Source organism: Myotis davidii, unplaced genomic scaffold, assembly GCF_000327345.1.
Source record: "Myotis davidii unplaced genomic scaffold, ASM32734v1 scaffold2438, whole genome shotgun sequence".
Taxonomy (NCBI): domain Eukaryota; kingdom Metazoa; phylum Chordata; class Mammalia; order Chiroptera; family Vespertilionidae; genus Myotis; species Myotis davidii.
In genome coordinates, this window is record NW_006289363.1 from 60,989 (window position 1) to 80,521 (window position 19,533).

The 19,533-nt window shown below is 37.9% G+C and overlaps 1 protein-coding gene across 1 annotated transcript in view; it reads right to left on the reverse strand.

The window, feature by feature from the left end:
- LOC102770562 (zinc finger protein 383) overlaps positions 1–11,756 on the reverse strand; it is a 63,507-nt gene extending 51,751 nt beyond the window's left edge. Inside the window, 2 exon segments of the mRNA XM_015562430.1 lie at positions 10,385–10,446; positions 11,391–11,756. Of these exon segments, the coding sequence (XP_015417916.1) occupies positions 10,385–10,446; positions 11,391–11,610 (282 nt within the window). The 5' untranslated portion in view covers positions 11,611–11,756.
- Positions 11,757–19,533: the final 7,777 nt, after the last annotated feature.

The window sequence follows — 19,533 nt, forward strand, 5'->3', positions numbered from 1 at the left end:
ACAAAATAACTAATTATCAGAGAAATGCAAGTTAAAACCACAATGAGTTATCACCTCACACCTGTCAGATGGCTTTCATTAAAAAAATCAACAAACAACAAGTGCTGGTGATGATGTGGAGAAAAGGGAATACTAGTTCACTGCTGATGGGAATGAAGAATAGGTGCAGCCACTAGGGAAAACAGTAGGAAGTTTCCTCAAAAAATTTAAATGGAACTGCCATTTAATCCAGCAATCCCACTTCTGGGAATGTATCCTTATAAACCCTAAAACACCAATAAGAAAGAACACATGAACCCCTATGTCATGGCAGCATTATTTACAATAGCTAAAATTTGGAAACTGCCCAAGCACCCATCAATAGATGGATAAAAAAGCAGTGGGACATTTACACAATGGAGTACTATGCAGCTGTAAAAAAGGAGGGATCTCCTACCCTTTGGGACAGCATGGATGACCTGGAGACTATTATGCTAAGTGAAATAAGCCAATCTGAGAAAAACAAATATCACATGATCTCACTTATTTGTGGAATCTAATGAATAAAATGAATTGACCAACAAAATAAGACCCTAAGTATGGAGGCATGGAACAGACTGACAATACCTCTATGTGGAGTTAGGGAGGTGTATTGAAAGGTTGAGTAAAATATACGTCCTATATTCCTATTGAAGGTATAAGGTACAAAGAGACTCCTAAAGAGAAGGAAGTGCCTTGCACCCTGGAAGTCGGGATTTGCATCAAACTCTAGAGAAGATTGTCCAGAGACTATGAATACAGGAAGAATGACTACATGGTCATGCTTAGCCTTAGAAGTACACCCACATTCAAATACTGTAGTGACAATCGTCAAAGCTTTTGAAAGCTTTTCATAGTAGTCAAGGTTTTTGGTATTACTTCTACTATTTTAGTAAGTGCAATTTACCCAAGATATTATATGAAGAGTACAGAAAAACAAACATTCTGCCCTAATTATAAGTTAATTTTATTGTAATTTATAAATGTTGAAAATCTTACCCAGGGTTGCAGACTCGTTTCTCAGTAGGGGGCATGCAGGAAGCAGTTGGTCAATGATTTTCTCTCATCATTGATGTTTCTCTCTCTCTCTCTCCCTCTCCCTTCCTCTCTAAAATCAATAAAAAATATATTTAAAAAATAAATTATATGGAAAAACAAAACACCTAGAACAGCAAAAAGATTCTCTTAAAAAAATTAAATAGAATTACCATATAACCAAGCAATTCCACTTTTGGGTATTTATCTGAAGAAATCCAAAACGCTAATTTGAAAAGATAAATGAATCCCTATGTTCAGTGCAGTATTATTTACAATAGCCAAGATACAGAAGCAAACTGTCCTTTGATAATTGACAGGATAAAGTGGGGGAACAAGGAGAGAAATACTAAAGAATGTATATACTTATATTCATAGACCTGGAGGAGGTAGGGGCTGAGTGGAGGGGTGTAAAGGGGGAGGGATGGGAATGGGGGACATTTGTAATACTGTCAACAGTAAAAATATAAAAAATAAAGCAGTGCTTGACACACACACACACACACACACACACACACACAAATAAATCAACAGACAACAAATGTTGGCGAGGATGTGAAAAAAAGGGAATCCTCGTGTACTGTTGGTAGGATCATAGATTTGTGCAGCCACTGTGGAAAACAGCATGAAGGTTCCTCAAAAAATTAAATATAACCCTAATCGGTTTGGCTCAGTGGATAGAGCATTGGCCTGCAGAGTGAAGGGTCCCAGGTTTGATTCCAGTCAAGGGCACATGCCCAGGGTTGCAGACTCGTTTCTCAGTAGGGGGCATGCAGGAAGCAGTTGGTCAATGATTTTCTCTCATCATTGATGTTTCTATCTCCCTTTCCCTCTCCTTAATAAAAAATATATTTAAAAAATAAATTATATGGAAAAACAAAACACCTAGAACAGCAAAAAGATTCTCTTAAAAAAATTAAATAGAATTACCATATAACCAAGCAATTCCACTTTTGGGTATTTATCTGAAGAAATCCAAAACGCTAATTTGAAAAGATAAATGAATCCCTATGTTCAGTGCAGTATTATTTACAATAGCCAAGATACAGAAGCAAACTGTCCTTTGATAATTGACAGGATAAAGATGTGATACCTATGTACAATGGAATATTACTCAGTCACAGAAAAGAATAAAAATTTTGCCATTTGTGACAACATGATGAACCTAGAGGGCATTATGCTAAGTGAAATAAGTCAGACAGGAAAAAGATAAATACCATATGATTTCACTTATATTTGAAATCTAAAAAACAAAATAAATGAACAAGAAAAACAGGAACAAATTCACTGATACAAAGACTTGGTGGTCACCAGAGGGGAGCAGGATTGGGGAGTTTGGTGAAAAAACATGAAAGGATTAAGAAGTGCAAATGGGTAGTTATACAAAAAGTCACAGGGATATAAAGTACCCTATAGGAAATATTGTCAATAATATTTTAATAACTATATTTTGTTAGATGGGTACTAGACTTATTAGGGTAATCTCTTCTTAAGTTATCTAAATGTATAATCAGTATGTTGTATACCTGAAATTAATATAATACTGTATGTCAACTGTAATTGAAAAATTACAATTAAAAAAAAAACACCCTCTGATTCTCAGTTTAGGAGAAGTCCTGGAGAAGGAGAGCAAGACAATAGGGGCTATGAAACTCTGCATTCCAGTGAAAATTTTGGCCATCTAATGTATAGTGCAAAAGGAACTGGATGGAATCCTAATTTGTGCCCTTGTTTTAATTCAATGTCTATTCCAGAGGTATTTGAGTGATTGGAGAGTATATAAAAGAAGGCTGTCTTTGAAAGAAAGACCTATTTTTGGAAAGCACTGGTGTGCTCTGTATTCCTACCTCATAAGAAGAGGGGACTGCAGTGCCACCACAATTCCAAGTGGAATGCAGTGAGAGGTCTTAGGAAAACTCCCCCTGTGTCTCAGAGTTTAAAAGGAACAAAGACTGGGGCCCAATTCTTTCCTGGGACTAGACATGAGCCCCACACTAAGAGCTGGCCTGGGTCAGGATTTATATCAAGCCTATCAAAGAGAACTTCCTTGACCTCTAGAGAATGGCTCTTGAACCTTTTCTTGTCCCTTATTCCCTCTTTTTTCCCCCCTGCTCCCAACCTAAGGAAGTTGAGAATACCAAGTGGGACAGAGAAGAATTTTAGGAAAAGGAAAGAGAGAAGCAATCACTACAAGCGTCTAGAAAAGCCAGGAGTTTACACTTTTTAAAAAAGATTATGGTATTTATTAGTACCATAAAGTGAAAGTTGGTTATTACCCAACACTGACATCCATGGGCAGAAAATCAACTAAGACACAGAGCAGACTGATAGAAGTTATAGCAAAGAATAAAACAATGGTTCTCTAGTTGTTTCCTAAGGGGTACTCTTTTTCTAATAGGCATAAAAAATGTTAAATAATCCTATGGATAGTGTATGCTTCTTGATTTTACTATGAAGGCTCCCAGTCTTTCACCACTAGGCGTTCGTTTTTTTGTTTTAACTTTTTAATATAAAAATTTTCAAACATACACAAAAGTAAATTTTAAACAGTATAAAAAACCTCCATGTACTCATTAACTAGCTGCCACACTTATAAAGTCATGGATAATACTATTTTATGTAGACTCTAATACACTAATTTTAGGTTTGCTTTATTTATTAACAGCTTTATGGGGAGAAACTTCACATACCATATAAGTCATTCATTTAACATATATAATTCAATGTTTCTTAGTATATCACCACAAATGTTCTAATTTTAGAACATTTTCATCTCCCTTGAAAGAAAACCCATTTATAGTCAATTCCCATTTTCCTTCCTTCCCCAGCCCTAAGCAACCACTAATCTACTTTCTACCTATTCTAGACATTTCATATAAATGGAATTATACAATATATGGCCTTTTGTAATTAGATTCTTTCACTTAACATGTTGTCTTGGTTATGTCCATGTTATAGCATGTATCAGAACATCATTACTTTTTCAATTTGAAGGAGATAATAGCTAAGATCTGTTTTAATTTTCTTAACTGATTATATTTATTTTTAAATAGCTTTATTGAGATATAATTTGCATACCGTGCATTTTACTTATTTAATGTGAGCAATGTGATGGTTCTTCGTATATTCACAGATATGTGCAACCATCATCACAATCAATTTAAGAATGCCTTTATCACCCCAAAGAGAATCCTGTACTAGTGAGATAGCTTATTAACTCTCACCCTCCCCCCAACCCATGTACCCTCACCCTCCCTAGCCTTATGCCAATATACTTTACATAATCTACTTTCTACCTATTCTAGACATTTCATATAAATGGAATTATACAATATATGGCCTTTTGTAATTAGATTCTTTCACTTAACATGTTGTCTTGGTTATGTCCATGTTATAGCATGTATCAGAACATCATTACTTTTTATTGGCAAATAATACCCCATTGTATAAATATATCACATTTTGTTTATCTATTGATGGATGGGCATTTGGATTACTTCCACTTTTTGGCTATTGTGAATGCTACCATGAACATTCATGTACAAGTTTTTTGTTGAATATTTTTTCAATTTTCTTGGGTATATAACTAGGAGAGGATCTGCTGGGTCATATGCTAACTCTGCTTAACTTTTTAAAGAACTGTCAAACTGGTTTCTGAAATAGTTGCACCAGTTTACATCCTACCAACAATTTCTCCAATCCTAACCAACACTTCTTATGATCTGTCCTTTTTACCATAGCCATACTAAAACGTATGTAGGTATCTAGTAGGTACTTCATTGTGGTTTTGATTTACACTTTCCTTGTAACTAATAACATTGAGTGACATTCGTTTTTAAGAACCCAATTCTTTATAATGCTTTTCTATTATAAATTCCATTATAGTCCATTACTTTTTCAAAGGCATTCCCATTCACGTTGGAGTAGGCAATAACTCTATTTTCTAGCAGTACAAAGCAAGTGAGGGTGGTATAAACATTTTGAGTGGCTAATGGGAAAGGGGAACCAATATATCTTTGCATGATTTTTGCCCAGGAGAATGGATTGAGGAATAAATTAAGCCAGAAAAAGATTAGGTCCAAGAAAACTGTTCATCCTGATTTTTTCTTGAGTAAACTTCAGGTTTTCAGTTAACTTTTTATCTACATCATACAAATTTAATTCAGAGTAAGCCTGCTCAAAGCACTATGTGCTTGTTTTTCAAACACTATCTGTATTCTAACTTTCCTACCCTTGTGCCTGATAACTTTTAGGTTAATAGAGTCAAAAGGAAAGTGAAATCATAGACACTGGAGTGTTCAATTAGTGTATAATGAAGCTAATATTTAATAGCTTCAGATAGCTGTTATATCTTTCCTGAGGAAGGAGGTGCCCACCTGAGTGTGAAATTTCTTTTAAGTCTTATTATTATTTTTTAAATATATTTTTTTATTTTTTACAGAGAGGAAGGGGAGGGATAGAGAGTTAGAAACATCGATGAGAGAGAAACATCAACTAGACGCCTCGTGCACATCCCCTACTGGGGATGTGCCCGCAACCAAAGTACATGCCCTTGACTGGAATCAAACTTGGGACCTTTCAGTCCATAGGCCGATGCTCTATCCACTGAGCCAAACCGGTTAGGGCAAGTCTTATTATTTTTAAAAAAGCAAATTTTTCTTGTTATTCCATAATACATATTTATTGTGGAAATGCCTCAGATTTAATTATTTCCCCAATTAATTCCCCAATAATCTACCAAAGTATGACAAAATTTTTGAAAGCTGGAAAAAATAACTTACCATAAGAAAACTAGAGGAAAGTTCATGTGAACACAAAACCTTAAAAAGAACTCTTTTGAGCTCTTAAAATAGACTCTTACCACTTAAAATAGACCAATAACAGTACCACTTTTACCCAACATAAACTGTCAGGTATAACATAAGTCTCCCATTTTTGGTCTTTTATTCAGTTCCAAGAAGGAAAAAAGAGAAGTGAAGACAAAGTAAATAAAAAAAAAGGAGTTCCTGGATAATAGCTGACTCCAAGTCTTACATCAGAAAAAAAATTTTTGTTAGATCTGGAACCTTCTGCTGTTGTCAACAGGTGAGGTTGTTTCTAAAAGTATCACAGGTGCTGTGCTGGAAAGATTCCTCTTAAGACTCTCCTTGCCTTGGCTGGTTTCGCTCAGTGGATAGAGCATTGGCCTGCGGACTGAAGGGTCCTGGGTTTGATTACAGTCAAGGGCACGTGCCCGGGGTTGTGGGCTCAATCCCCCATAGGCAGCGTGCAGGAGGCAGCCAATCAATGATTCTCTCTCATCACTGATGTTTCTATCTCTCTCCCTCTCCCTTTCTCTCTGAAATCAATAAAAGTATATTTTTTAATAAAAGACTCTCCTTAAAAGGGCTGTCATTGGATATGTAATAAAAATTTATGTAATGACATACTATAATTCTCCTGCCACTCCTCCTTTTACTATGATGAAATATGACAACCATCAGTAAGTTAAAACATCAGAAAATGCTTTAAGCCCAAAATAACATGAAGCATGAAAAAAAAATGAAGTATACAAAAGAGAGGGTGAGTAAAAAGTCTTTTTCCTTGCCATAATTAGTCAGTGATTATATATTTATTTTTTCTTGTCCTATTATTTATATTTTCTCATCCTATTATTTGTATATGACCTAATTAATGTGCTTGTTTCCATCTGTACAGTCTGAACAGTATAAACTCTGGGAACTCTGAAAAAGCCAGCCTCAGAAAAAAGGGAACACTAAATCAAACCAGGGAAGGACTATCACAGCTCGGCCTCACATAATAACCCAAGATAGGAAAGGTATTCCATATTAGTCAGAACCAGCAGACACAAATCCAATAGAGATAGGGTATGATAAAATAATAAATAAGTTGAATGTCCCAAAGAATTCATTGCATACTCAACCCATTATCACTTAGGAAATGAACATTTTGTTAACATATTAAATCCATCATGATAGCATGGTAAGTTGTAATGATACTGCAGGCCATGTAAAACTTAAAGCACACAGCCCTAACCAGTTTGGCTCAGTGGATAGAGCGTTGGCTTGCGGACTGAAAGGTCCCAGGTTCGATTCTGGTCAAGCGCACGCACCTTGGTTGTGGGCACATCCCCAGTGCGGGGTGTGCGGGAGGCAGCTGGTCGATGTTTCTCTCTCATCAATGTTTCTAACTCTCTATCCCTCTCCCTTCCTCTCTGTGAAAAATCAATAAAATATATTTAAAAAAAAAAAACTTAAAGCACACACAATGTCCAATAAAGGAAATGAGTTACAAAACTAAAAATCCGTATTAAAAAATGAATTTACATACCCAATGAAGTATAAAAAGGGACTGAGTGTAATGGTCACTGGTTCAGATTTAATAATCTTTTACTGTGCAACTAAGTCTCAGGTACCAAACAAGAATTAACTAAGAACTCAGCCTTAAAATTAGTCTTTTTTTTTTCCTCTCAAATCTGATTTGGTATTTGTGTCCTACCTCCTTTTTTTAATTTTTAAATTTTGCTAGAAGTTTATCAATTTATTAATCCCCAAAATAAACCTCTGGCTTTGTTAATGTTCTCTATTGTACATTCATTATTTCTTTATTTACTTATTTTTCTATCTATCTATCTATCTATTATTTATTCATGGAGAGAGAGAAACATTGATTGGTTGCCAGGGACAGAACCTGCAACCTAGGTATGTGCCCAGACCGGGAATCAAACCCACAACCATTAAGTGTATGGGACAATGCTCTAACCAACTGAGCCACACCAGCCAGAGTGATTGTACATTCACTTTATGTTCTAATATATATAAATTTATATTTGAGCTCTTATTCTTATTATTTCCTATTTTAGGCTTTCTTTTGGTTTCAGTATATTTTTTCTTAACTTCTTGAGATGAATATATAGATCATTAATTTTTTAGCATTCTTCTTTACTAGCATATGCATTTATGGCTACATATTTTCTTCAGCTTCAGCAACACTACACATTTTTATATTTTCATTATCATACACTTAAAAATATTTTTAATTTCTATTGCAACTTCTTCTTTGATTCACCACTTATTTATAAAACATTGCTTAAATCCCAAATATGGAATTTTCTAATTATGTTTTTGTTATTGACTTCTAGCTGAATTCCACTGTGGTCAGAAAACATACAACATTATTTCACTCCTCTGAAATATACTGAAATTCCCTTTATGATCCAGAATATAATCAATTTAGGTAACTGCTTCATATGCATCTGAAAGTAATATATACTGTAGCTGTAAAGAACACTGTCCTATGTATATCAATTAGGTCATTTGTCAATCACATTGTTGAAATATTATATACTTTATGGGGCATTTATTGGTTGTTTTATCAGCTATTGAGAAAAGTGCTAAAAATCCCCCACTACAATTGTGACTTGTCTGCTAGTTAGTTCTGTCAAATATATTTGAAGTCATTTTATGAGGGAATACACATTTAAAACTGTAATATCTTGCTGGTGGACTAACCTTTACATTGTTAACTATCATTCTGTATCGCTAATAAAGCCTCCTGTTATAAAGTTTATTCTCATACAATGAAGTTAGTAGTGTAAATTGATATAAAACTATTTAGGAAAACTGTTAGTATTATATTAAAGCTGATATATGCCTCAACTATGACACAGGAACATACCTAATAAAAATGCATTCATATGTAAACCAAAAGATGTACAAGTATGTTCACATCAGCCTTTATCATAATAGCCCCAATCTGAAAACAACCCAAATGCCAATCAATAATGGAATGACTAAAAAAATGTGGTATGTTCACTTAAGGGAATTTTAAACAATAATAATAATAAATCACCTACAACTAGGTGAAGGAACATAGATGAATTTCACATATTCATACTACATAATATCACATAGTACATTCATGCTACAAGTGAAATTTAATGTCGAACAAAAGAAGTCAAGCATAAAAGAGGAGATATTTTATGATTCTATTTATATAAAATTCAAGGATATGTAAAAATAATCTATGGCTATAGAAGACAGAATAATGGTTATCTTTAGGAGAGATGGGTAGTGAGTACATGGGACAAGAATCAATATTCTGGAATGCTAGTAATATTCTATCTCCTGATCTGATTTGAGCTCTAGTTAAATGAATATACTCCCTTTATAATATTCATCAGACATATATTTTAAGTTCTGTGCTTTGAGGAATGTATGTTATCCTTTTAAAACTATATATATCATCAAAATTAAAATACCAAGTAAACAAGTATTGGAGAGAATACAGGATGACTATGTTTACAAACTGCTGTAGGAATTGAACTCGTACAAGCATTTTGAAAAATAATCTGGCAATATCTAGGAAATTTAAAGATGCACACATATTGTAAATCCCGGCAATTCCATTGATATGTTTATGCCCTAGGAAAGCACCCATGTGTGCACCAAGATACTTATAAATATATGTTCAGAGCAGTTCTTTCAAAGGAGCCAAAAACTTGTCTCATCCACTCACTAACCAAGCTGTAGGTAATTTTATTAAACAATTCACAAGAGTGATCCTAAAGAAATACAGTATTATGTAGGAAAATCAAGACTCAAAACAACATTACACAGCACAGTTTCATTTCTACAAAGTTAAATGTCAAAACTAAACTATATCTTTTAGGGATGTGTCAATGTATGGTAAATAAAACAACAAATTACCACCTTAAAGTCAGGATAAGGATTAGTTTTTTTCTCTGTGGGTAGGACTAACTGTGGTTTCTGGAGTGCTAATGCAAGTTTTTGTTAAACAGTTTCCCTTTACAGTTACTTCTTAAACTTATATTTTAAGCACTTTTGTTTATATATGTAGTATTCAGGAATTTTTTTTAAGAATGAAAAAGAAACTAAATAATAGCTACAGATAATTTTAGTGAAAACATAAGCTATGAAATGGTAAGTGCTGTAAGATTCCAATCTTGAAATAATGTATACTATACATGCATAAGAAATGTATTAGAAGGAAATAAATCAAAACATTGACTGGCTATACTCTTTGTAACTTCCTATTTTCCAAATTCTTTAAAATAACCGTGGCATGTTTTGTGTGTGTATTTAAAAAGGGAAAACTTAGCACACAGGAGTAACTGAGCTATTTTCTAAATTAATAAATGAACATCACAAAGAAGGAAATGAGGATGTATGTATACTGGGATCTGTGTGCCCATCCCTAGGGCTTCCCACTATTTTCTTGAATGAAAAGTTGTAGGAAGAGGATATTTAATGAGTCTATGTTAAACAATACAATCCAGGAGAAAGAGAGCATAAAGGAAGCCCCAGAGCACCTTGCATTTGGCTTGGTCCACAGCCATTCCTCCTTCTTCTGAGGACCTCTTGAGAAGAAGAGCTGAGGAAAGAGAAAGAAATCAGAGATGCCAGGTTTTCCTTGTGGCCCACGCTCATCAGATCAGAGGTAGCTTTGGACCCACACCAACCACCCATGGAAGAGACCAGAGGAGTCTGGGATATCTTTAGTATTTCAGGTATGAAAAGGGGAAAAGTCTGTTGTCCAACACCAAAATTTTTCCTAACCTCACACATCAACACACTGTCCACCCTGGCACAATTACAGGCACCCTCCAACTGCACAAAGAATGCCACAAACAGTTACATGATCACACTCACACATCCTCAGTCACAGGCATCCAGTACACTTACTGCTGCTAACATTTATACAACCTCAATCACAAACACTCAGCCCTCAGATAACAGTCATAGCCACATACTCACAGATTCTCTACACTCCGCTGCCCTCCCCCCCCCCCCCCCCCCCACACACACACACACAAACACACACAGGCACAAATATCCCAGTCAGCCATCATGGCTCAGTGGTTGAGCCCTGGACCTATGAACCAGGAGTTCACAATTAGATTCCCATCAGGACTCATGCCCGGGTTGTGGGCTCGGTCCAAGTGTGGGGTGTGCAGGGGGCAGCGATCAATGATTCTCTCTCATCACTTACGTTTCTATCTCTCTCTCCCTTCCTCCCTGAAATCAATAAAAATATAGCTAAAACAAAACAAAAAGTTATACGAACACACACACAATCACAGTCGACCAAGGGTAAACAGTCACACCTACACACAGTGCCGCATACTGTCACAATCACACACCTACAACGAGGATATCCACAGTGACACCTGCACACAGAACTCCGCGCATAATCAGTCACAATGACACACCCACCATGAGGCATACAATCACACTCACACGCACAACGCCGCAGTCACATGGGGTCACAATCGTACAGATGGAATCTCACACTTCTCCCCAGCCCGACCAACTCACACAGGCCCGAGACTCCATCAGGGACGCACCTGAGAAACCTGGTCAAGCTCCCAAGACCAAGGCCGCTCACCTGGCACTCCACCTTCCTGGAAGGCCCAGGGTTCCACAGGCTAGTGTAGAGGTGGACCTGTTCCCGCGGGGCCCTCTGGGAAACGTAGTCCCGACCCGGATCCGTTTGGTCAAGATGGCGCCCGTCTCTCGCGTTTCCCCGATATCGCATACTCTAGGCTACGCCGACAGCTCTGCCATGAGTCTTTGAGATCTAGACGCAGGCTCAGAATGCGCTCCCACACCAGGTAGATCTCATACCCTGGAGACCAGTTTCTTCCATACACCCGGCCAATCCCAGGGAGTCATATGTTCCTTGAGAAATAGAAAAAGGTAGCCCAGTTCTCGCTGGAAGTTGATTAGAGCCGCAAGTACTTCTGGGAAACGTAGTCTTGAACCAGAAAGGGTGAAGCTCCCGCCCAAGTAGAAAATTGTCACAGATGACTTTCTGCATTGAGCTTTCCCACGGGGACGTGTGGGGCTGTCCCTCTTCTCGGACTTGCAAACCCACTCTGCGAATACTAGGGTCTAACTAAATAGCCATTTTGGCCTTCATCAGGTGGGGAACCTTCACTGCTCAGGGAGTGGAAACCTGAAAGTCTCAGATCCAAGTCACACCAGGGAATGTAATCCCGGAGCTCAGAATGGGGCTGAAGGGGGCGGGCTGTCAAGAGCGTCAATGTGTGTGTTGAGGACGGTAGTGGTGACTCTGAAGATGGCCATAACGTGTGTAAGGCCATAGGTAAAATTGGAAGAGTTACCTCACTTTCTTCACCTGAATACAATGATACTAGGGGTGTTACCTGTGACCTGGTTCTTGTGATCCTCCATGTTAGAAATCAAGGGAGTTCGCCAGAAAAAAAGAAAAAGTTCAGGAAAAGACTTGAACTTGTGCACAAGGCAGCCTACACCCGGACAGAAAAGAGGGATGGGTCTGCTCCCCAAAGGGCTTGAGGGAAAGGCTTTTATTGACGAGGGAGGTGGGAGGGCTCCTGATCTCTGAGCCTGCGCTGCTATTCAACTGTTTGGGGTGGGGTGGGGGGGTGTTCAGAAAGCAAGTAGAAGAGATAAGACATTTTTCATAGGGAGTGGAGGGCTGATTATATTTTTGTGGTGGACTTACCTGGTGTTTTGTTTGTTGGTTTGTTTGTTGGTTTGTTTGTTTGTTTTCTGGCTATCTGGAGTCTCTGGGATCCCAGCCAGGGGTGGCAGGCTGGTGCCAGCTCTGTGATTTATTTTTTCTTATCCAGTGTCCTTGGAACCCGGGACCCAGGTTTTATGCTGTCTCAGGGATGCATGTTCTTGTACCATCAATTTTATTTGACTATTGGAGAAGCACAAAGAAAACCAAACAAGATTTGTTAGCCTACATATTAATTAAGGAAGAAAGCAAAGAGAGTCGGGCATTGTTCAGCCTAATGGGCTGGAGAGCTGAAGTGGACATTTAGCCTGTTTGCTTCATCAGGAAGCTATAGCTTCACTATCTTCACACATACTACAGGGAATCACAGAATTGCCCGGACAAGGATTAACACTTTTCCCTGCCCTGCTCTGGTACTGAAGATTGGGGGTGGGAGGGTCTGGGGGCGGGGGGGTCCTTTGCCCCCCCCCAAAAAAAACAACAACAACAACAACAAAAAACACTTCCATGTGGGTCTAGCAGTCCACCAGAGCTGAGGCAGACTGAATAAGCTCCAAAGGACTAAGCTTTAATATGAAACAAATTCTGGACACTGGTCTTTATGAAGACAAGATTGGACTTTTTCCATGAAGGTACAGAGGGAGATGGGACATTGAAAACGCAGGGGCAGGCTTCCTGAATAAATCTTGCCACACCACAATCTCCTGTGCATGGTATCCTTGGAATTGGGATGCTTTCCTTAAGATCCCGTGGAAGAACGTGATTTCCACTGGCAACAGTCTGTTACATAGCTTTAAACATATTTAAAAATAAAATCATGTCTCTGTTCTTTGCATATGGCTATGGATCCCACACCTTCTGTTTCTTTAAGGATCTTGTTTTCATGCATACAATTTCAATCTCCTTTGCAGCACTTAGAGTTATAATTTATTCCTCTCCAGTCTTTCATGGTTCTCTGACTATCCCAAGTGGGGGAGAAAAGTCTTGTTAATATGATCAGTACAATAGCTTAGATATGAATCTTACCTTTTTCACCATTTGGAAACAATTCAAAGTTACAAATGGGGACCAAAACAGCAAATTCCACTTTCAATAAAATTAACAGGCAAGAAAAGTCCATGAACTCCAAAAAACACATGAGTCCTTCCTAATGATGAGGAAAATAAGATATTGGGGGAGGGGGGGTGCCAGCACCCTGAATCTGTATCCCTAATGCACATTTCTGTTAGCTTATAGTCTAGTCCAGCCGTGGGCAAACTACGGCCCGTTTGAAATGAATAAAACTAAAAAAAAAAAAAGACCGACCCCTTTTATGTAATGATGTTTACTTTGAATTTATATTAGTTCACACAAACACTCCATCCATGCTTTTGTTCCGGTCCTCCGGTCCAGTTTAAGAACCCATTGTGGCCCTCGAGTCAAAAAGTTTGCCCACCCCTGGTCTAGTCACTGCCCCTTCCTTAATTATCTGGTCTTGCAAGGCCTGTTTACCTAAATACTTCCATTTTACAGAGGCCATAAACCATGAACAATACACAACCCCCGGAGTGGGTTATCAGCGCTGGCGCCAGGCCAGGCCTTTAGGTGTGGTCTCATAGCCCCCATCCTAACACACGGGGCTTTTTGTGAATCCTGCTTAAGTTTCAAAAGTATGATCCATATTTGGGGGACAAAGAAACCAAAGGGTATAAAGAGAAAGCTTCCTCCATATTGGTTTACTCAGGATTTGGAGAACTGACCCCTTGAGTCACTGTACTAGTACATCTGGAAATAAATGGTTTTTTCCTGTATCTATGGGTACTCCTGTATATTCTTCAGCCACCTGGAATACTAAAAATTACATTTTGTAACCAATAGTTGACCTGACATTTCAAGAAAACTGCAAAGGTAGAAAACTGGAGGATAGAAGTGCAGAAAAGCTGTTAAAAGAGGCTCAGAAAATCTATGTACATAAAAATAAGAAAGTCAAAAACAGAAAACTAACATCATGTTCACAACTGTGGAACAAGTGGCCTAGGGAAGGGCTGGCCCAGAGGGCCAGAAACAGAAGCCACAGCAGTAACCGTAACATGTTATCTATAAGGAAAAATCTGGCAGTTTAAATCCAAGTGGCTAGAGGCCTGGGAACAGCCTGCTCCCTCCTCCCCCTGCCTTTTCTCTAACCTCATATGCCTATACATAATTTTCCAAAAGTCTTAATTAACTTAAAGGTTTTGAAGCATTGTTGGGTTAAATAATAAACATCTAGAATATTTTTTTAAAAACTGAAACATTGATTGCTAGACAAGTTTTAATTTGCCTGCTCTTAGTTTTTATTACAGAAGGTCTCTTGTACTTTTTGAAGGTATATTTTCTTGAAGTAAAAATGCATTTAAAGTATGTTCATAAAAGTTAATCTAAGAAATGCTGGCTGTTTACCTTTTGGTAATCATTGAATAATTAAGATTTCTAAAAGTGAAGAATTATAATACATTTAAAAAAAAGAAAAGGTCTGTACAAGTTGCTGATGGTATGACAGAAAGAAAGAATATTAGAGTAGAAATACTTAATGGAAGGACTGAGGCATGGTTATACATTTTGAAGGAAAAAGAGGGTGGTTTCTAAAGGTGATCATTTCTGCATCGATCAGACCATAAAACCTCAGAGGGAAGGTAGGGGAGAGTGGGGGTAAGGGGAAGAGACCAACCAAAGGACTTATATGCAAGCATATAGGCCTAACCAATGGACACAGACAACAGGGGGATGAGGGCATGAGTGGGGGGATAGGGTGTAACGTGAGGATAAGGACACATATGTAATAACTTAATCAATAAAAAAAATTTTTTAAAGAGGTGATTATTTCTGGAAGTTGTAAAAATTTTTTGAAAGTTGTAAGAATGTCCATGGAAGTTATAAGAATTTTATAAAAAGAAATGTTAAAAGGAAATTGGCTAAATAATAAAGGCCAGTAAGCCAGGACAAGCAGAACAGGGAAACTGAAATATTAAAACAGCATTTGCAACCATCTATAAAACTCTATCTTCCCTAAACCAAGGACACTTAAGAGTCAATAATTTCCATTTTGCCTCCCTAAACAGAGGGTAAATAGCTTATGTCAAAGTAGTCAGGGAGACTGATGAGAGAAATCCAATTAGTGTCATTCGCTGTTCACACTCAAGAACAAATGAAGTTAGAAAATAAGCCTTATTTTGGTTAGTTCTTTTCTAGTAAGATAATTCAAGTACTTAATATATAAAAAGAACCATCTTTTAATCATAGGAACTGAATTTTGCTAGCCTATTTCCTGTCTAATACACTTTAATATATAATCTTTTGGTAAAATCAAGTTTGACAATACTTCAAGGGTTTGAATTTTAAGAAAAGTTCTCTTGATCTAGAATTGGCTTTAGATCATCCCAATAGGCTTTGAAATGCCTTGAATGTTTGTTTTCTCCCTTATGAAGGAAAGTTTTATACTGAAGGTACATAGGAACCTTTGTCAAATACAGTTATAACTAATGGTTATTAATTATAATATTATAGAATGTTGGATTTTATAGAAAGGACAACATTCCATGTCATCTGCATTATAATGAAATCCATAAACATGTCATTTTAAATTTCTTCTTGTCATTTGAAGATAGTTTCAAAAAGACTAAGAGCTTATATTGAATGATAAGCTTTGGAGAGGGAACTGCCATGAAGAGAGTAGAGGTCAAGCAGAGTGATATAACATAAAATCTATGTGCAAAAAGATGAGGACAGTCATTTGTAAGGGAAAATTGATCCAGGAAACTAAAATATGTCTCAGTTTTGACAAAAGCATTGGTCCCCACAGCTACTCAACTCAGGCACTGATACCCCCTGGGTCAACCAGGGCCTCTACAACCAGCCCAAGCAGCTGACTCCTCAGTAGGATGTGACCTCAGCATGTTGACATGACTGGGAGCCCAGAGTATAGGACTGATACTGTAAGGAGGGGAGTGCTCCACCCAAGAAAGAGCATTTGTGGTGTGAGAAAGGAACTCAGCCACAAGCCCCAGTCTCTCATTATACAATTCTAGTCCCCTACAGAAGCCCAGGATTGGTTGTGAACAAGATTTTGTGTATTGGCCTTTTAAGAGGATACCTGCTTCTCCAGCAGCTCTGATACTCACTGGCAGGAAGAATCCCTGTTGATTGTCACATCATCCTATGTTAGGTGGGTGCCTCTTCTTGGCTCTGGTGCTCTGGACTAGGGAGCTTGGTTGAAGTTGAGACTCCACACTCCTTTGAGGGGAACTTTGTAACTGACATATCCCTGCAGAATCTCTGCCATCATTCTTGGGAGCAGGGCCAGCCCATTTCAAATCTCTGCCCTATCTACCAGATTCTATGTAGGTTCTTCTGTAAATCCTTAGTTATAAGATACCTGTTCAGCTATTATTCAGTTGGTTATTCCAGCTAATTCCTCTATATTTTTGCTTTACTTCCAGTTTGGTCCTAGGAGGAGAGGAGTGTGCCCTCCACCTATTCTGCCACCATCTCGAATTTCCAATTATCATCTCAATAGATACAAAAAGAGCATTTGACAAAAACCAATACCCTTTCATGAAAACAACAACAACACTCAACAAACTAGGAATAGAAGAGAACTTGCTTAACCTGATAATGACATTTATGAAAAATGCACAGCTAACATCATAAACATAAAATACCAAGTTTTCTCTTATGGTCAGTACTATAGACTGAATGTGCTCTCCCAAAATCCATATATTGAAACTCCATGTGATGATATTTGGAGGTGGTGCTTTTGGGTGACTAGGTCATGAGAGTAGAACCATCGTGAATGGGATTAATGTGTTTCTTTCTTTCTTTCTTTCTTTCTTTCTTTCTTTCTTTCTTTCTTTCTTTCTTTCTCCCTTCTTTTCTTTCTTTCTTTCTTTCTTTCTTTCCTTCTTTCTTTCTTTCTTTCTTTCTTTCTTTCTTTCTTTCTTTCTTTCTTTCTTTATTTTTGATTAATACTCATCTGAGGATATTTTTCCATTGATTTTTTTAGTGAGGGTGGAAGAGAGAGGGAAAGTCAGAGAGAAACATTGATGTGAGAGAAACACACCGATCGGTTGTCTCCTGCTCAAGCCCTGACCAGGGCCTGGGCTGAGGAGGAACCTGCAACCAAGATACGTGCCCCTGACTGGAATCAAACCCAGGACCCTTCGGTCCACAGACTGACACTCTATCTACTGAGCCAAACAGGCTAGAGCTATTTTTATATTTCTTTTTTGTTAATTCTTACCCTAACATATTTCTCCTGTTGCTTTTCAGAGAGTAGAAAGGAGGGAGGGATGGAAAGAGAGAGAGAGAGAGAGAGAGAGAAAGAGAGAGAGAGAGAGAGAGAGAGAGAGAGAGAGAGAGAGAGAGAGAGAGAGAGAGAGAGAGAGAGAGAGAGAGAGAGAGAGAGAGAGAGAGAGAGAGAGAGAGAAAGAGAGAGAGAGAGAGAAACATCGATGTGAGAGAGACTCATCAACTGGTTGCCTCCCACACATGCACCCCAGCTGGGCTGGGGATAAAACCTGCAACCTAGGTACGTGCCCTCTACTTAGAATCAAACCCAAGACTCTGCAGTCTGTGGGCCAATGCTCTAACTGCTGAGACACACCAGCCAAGACACACCAGCCAAGACAGGATTAATGCTTTTAAAAAGAGACCCCAGAGAACTGCTTTACTTCTTCTGCCATGTAAGGATACAGTGAAAAGACAGCCAGTGTATGAAACAGAAAGTGGGTTCTCATTGGATACTGAATCTGCCAGTGCTTTAATCTTGGACTTCCCAGCTTTCAGAACTTTGAGAAACAAATGTTTGTAGATTCAGCCACCATGTATTTTTATTATAGCAGGCTGAAAGGACTAAGACAGTCAAGAATAAGCTTGTTCAAGGGTGTCTGTTCTCTCATTATTATTTAACATTGTACTGGAGATTCTAAAGAGGGCAATTAGGTGAATGAATGGCATCCAGATTGAAAAGGAAGAAGTAAAACTTTGATAATAGATGCCATGTTCTTTTTTTTATATATATATTTTATTGATTTTTTACAGAGAGGAAGGGAGAGAGATAGAGAGTTAGAAACATCGATGAGAGAGAAACATCGATCAGCTGCCTCCTGCACGCCCCCGACTGGGGATGTGCCCGCAACCCAAGCACATGCCCTTGACCGGAATCGAACCTGGGACCTTTCAGTCCTCAGGCCGATGCTTTATCCACTGAACCAAACCGGTTTTGGCGCCATGTTCTTATATAGAGAGAATCCTAAAGAATTCACATGAAAAAGATTAGAACTAATAAGTGAGTTCAGCAAGGTTTCAGCATTCATGATCATTATTAAAATAGCAATTCTGTTTCAATACACTAGCAACAAACAACCCCAAAATAAAATTTATAACACAATTCAAATGCATTAATAAAGTAGTCAGGGCAAACTTAATAAATGAAGTGCAAGATGTTGTATACTGAAAACTATAACACATAGCTGAAAGAAATTTAACGCCTTAAAAAGTAAAAATATTTTTCATGTTCATGAATTGGGATACTTAATATTATTAAAATAGCAATACTCTGCAAGGTGATCTACAAATTTAACAGAATCTTTATAAAAATCTCAGTATGGCCTGGCCGGTGTAGCTCAGTGGTTGAGCATCGATCTATGAACCAGAAAGTTGAGGTTCAATTCCCGGTCAGGGCACATGCCCGGTTTTCCATTGAGATACCCAGTGTGGGGTCTGCAGGAAGCAGCGATCAATGATTCTCTTTCATCATTGATGTTTCTATCTATCTCCCTTCCCTGAAATATCCTATCTAATAAAAGAGAAACATGGTAATTGGTGTACGACCGCTACCCTTCCCATTGGCTAATCAGCAAGATATGCAAATTAACTGGCAGCCAAGATGGCGGCCGGCAGCCAGGCCATCTCCCTGCAAATAGGGAGGCTTGCTTTCTT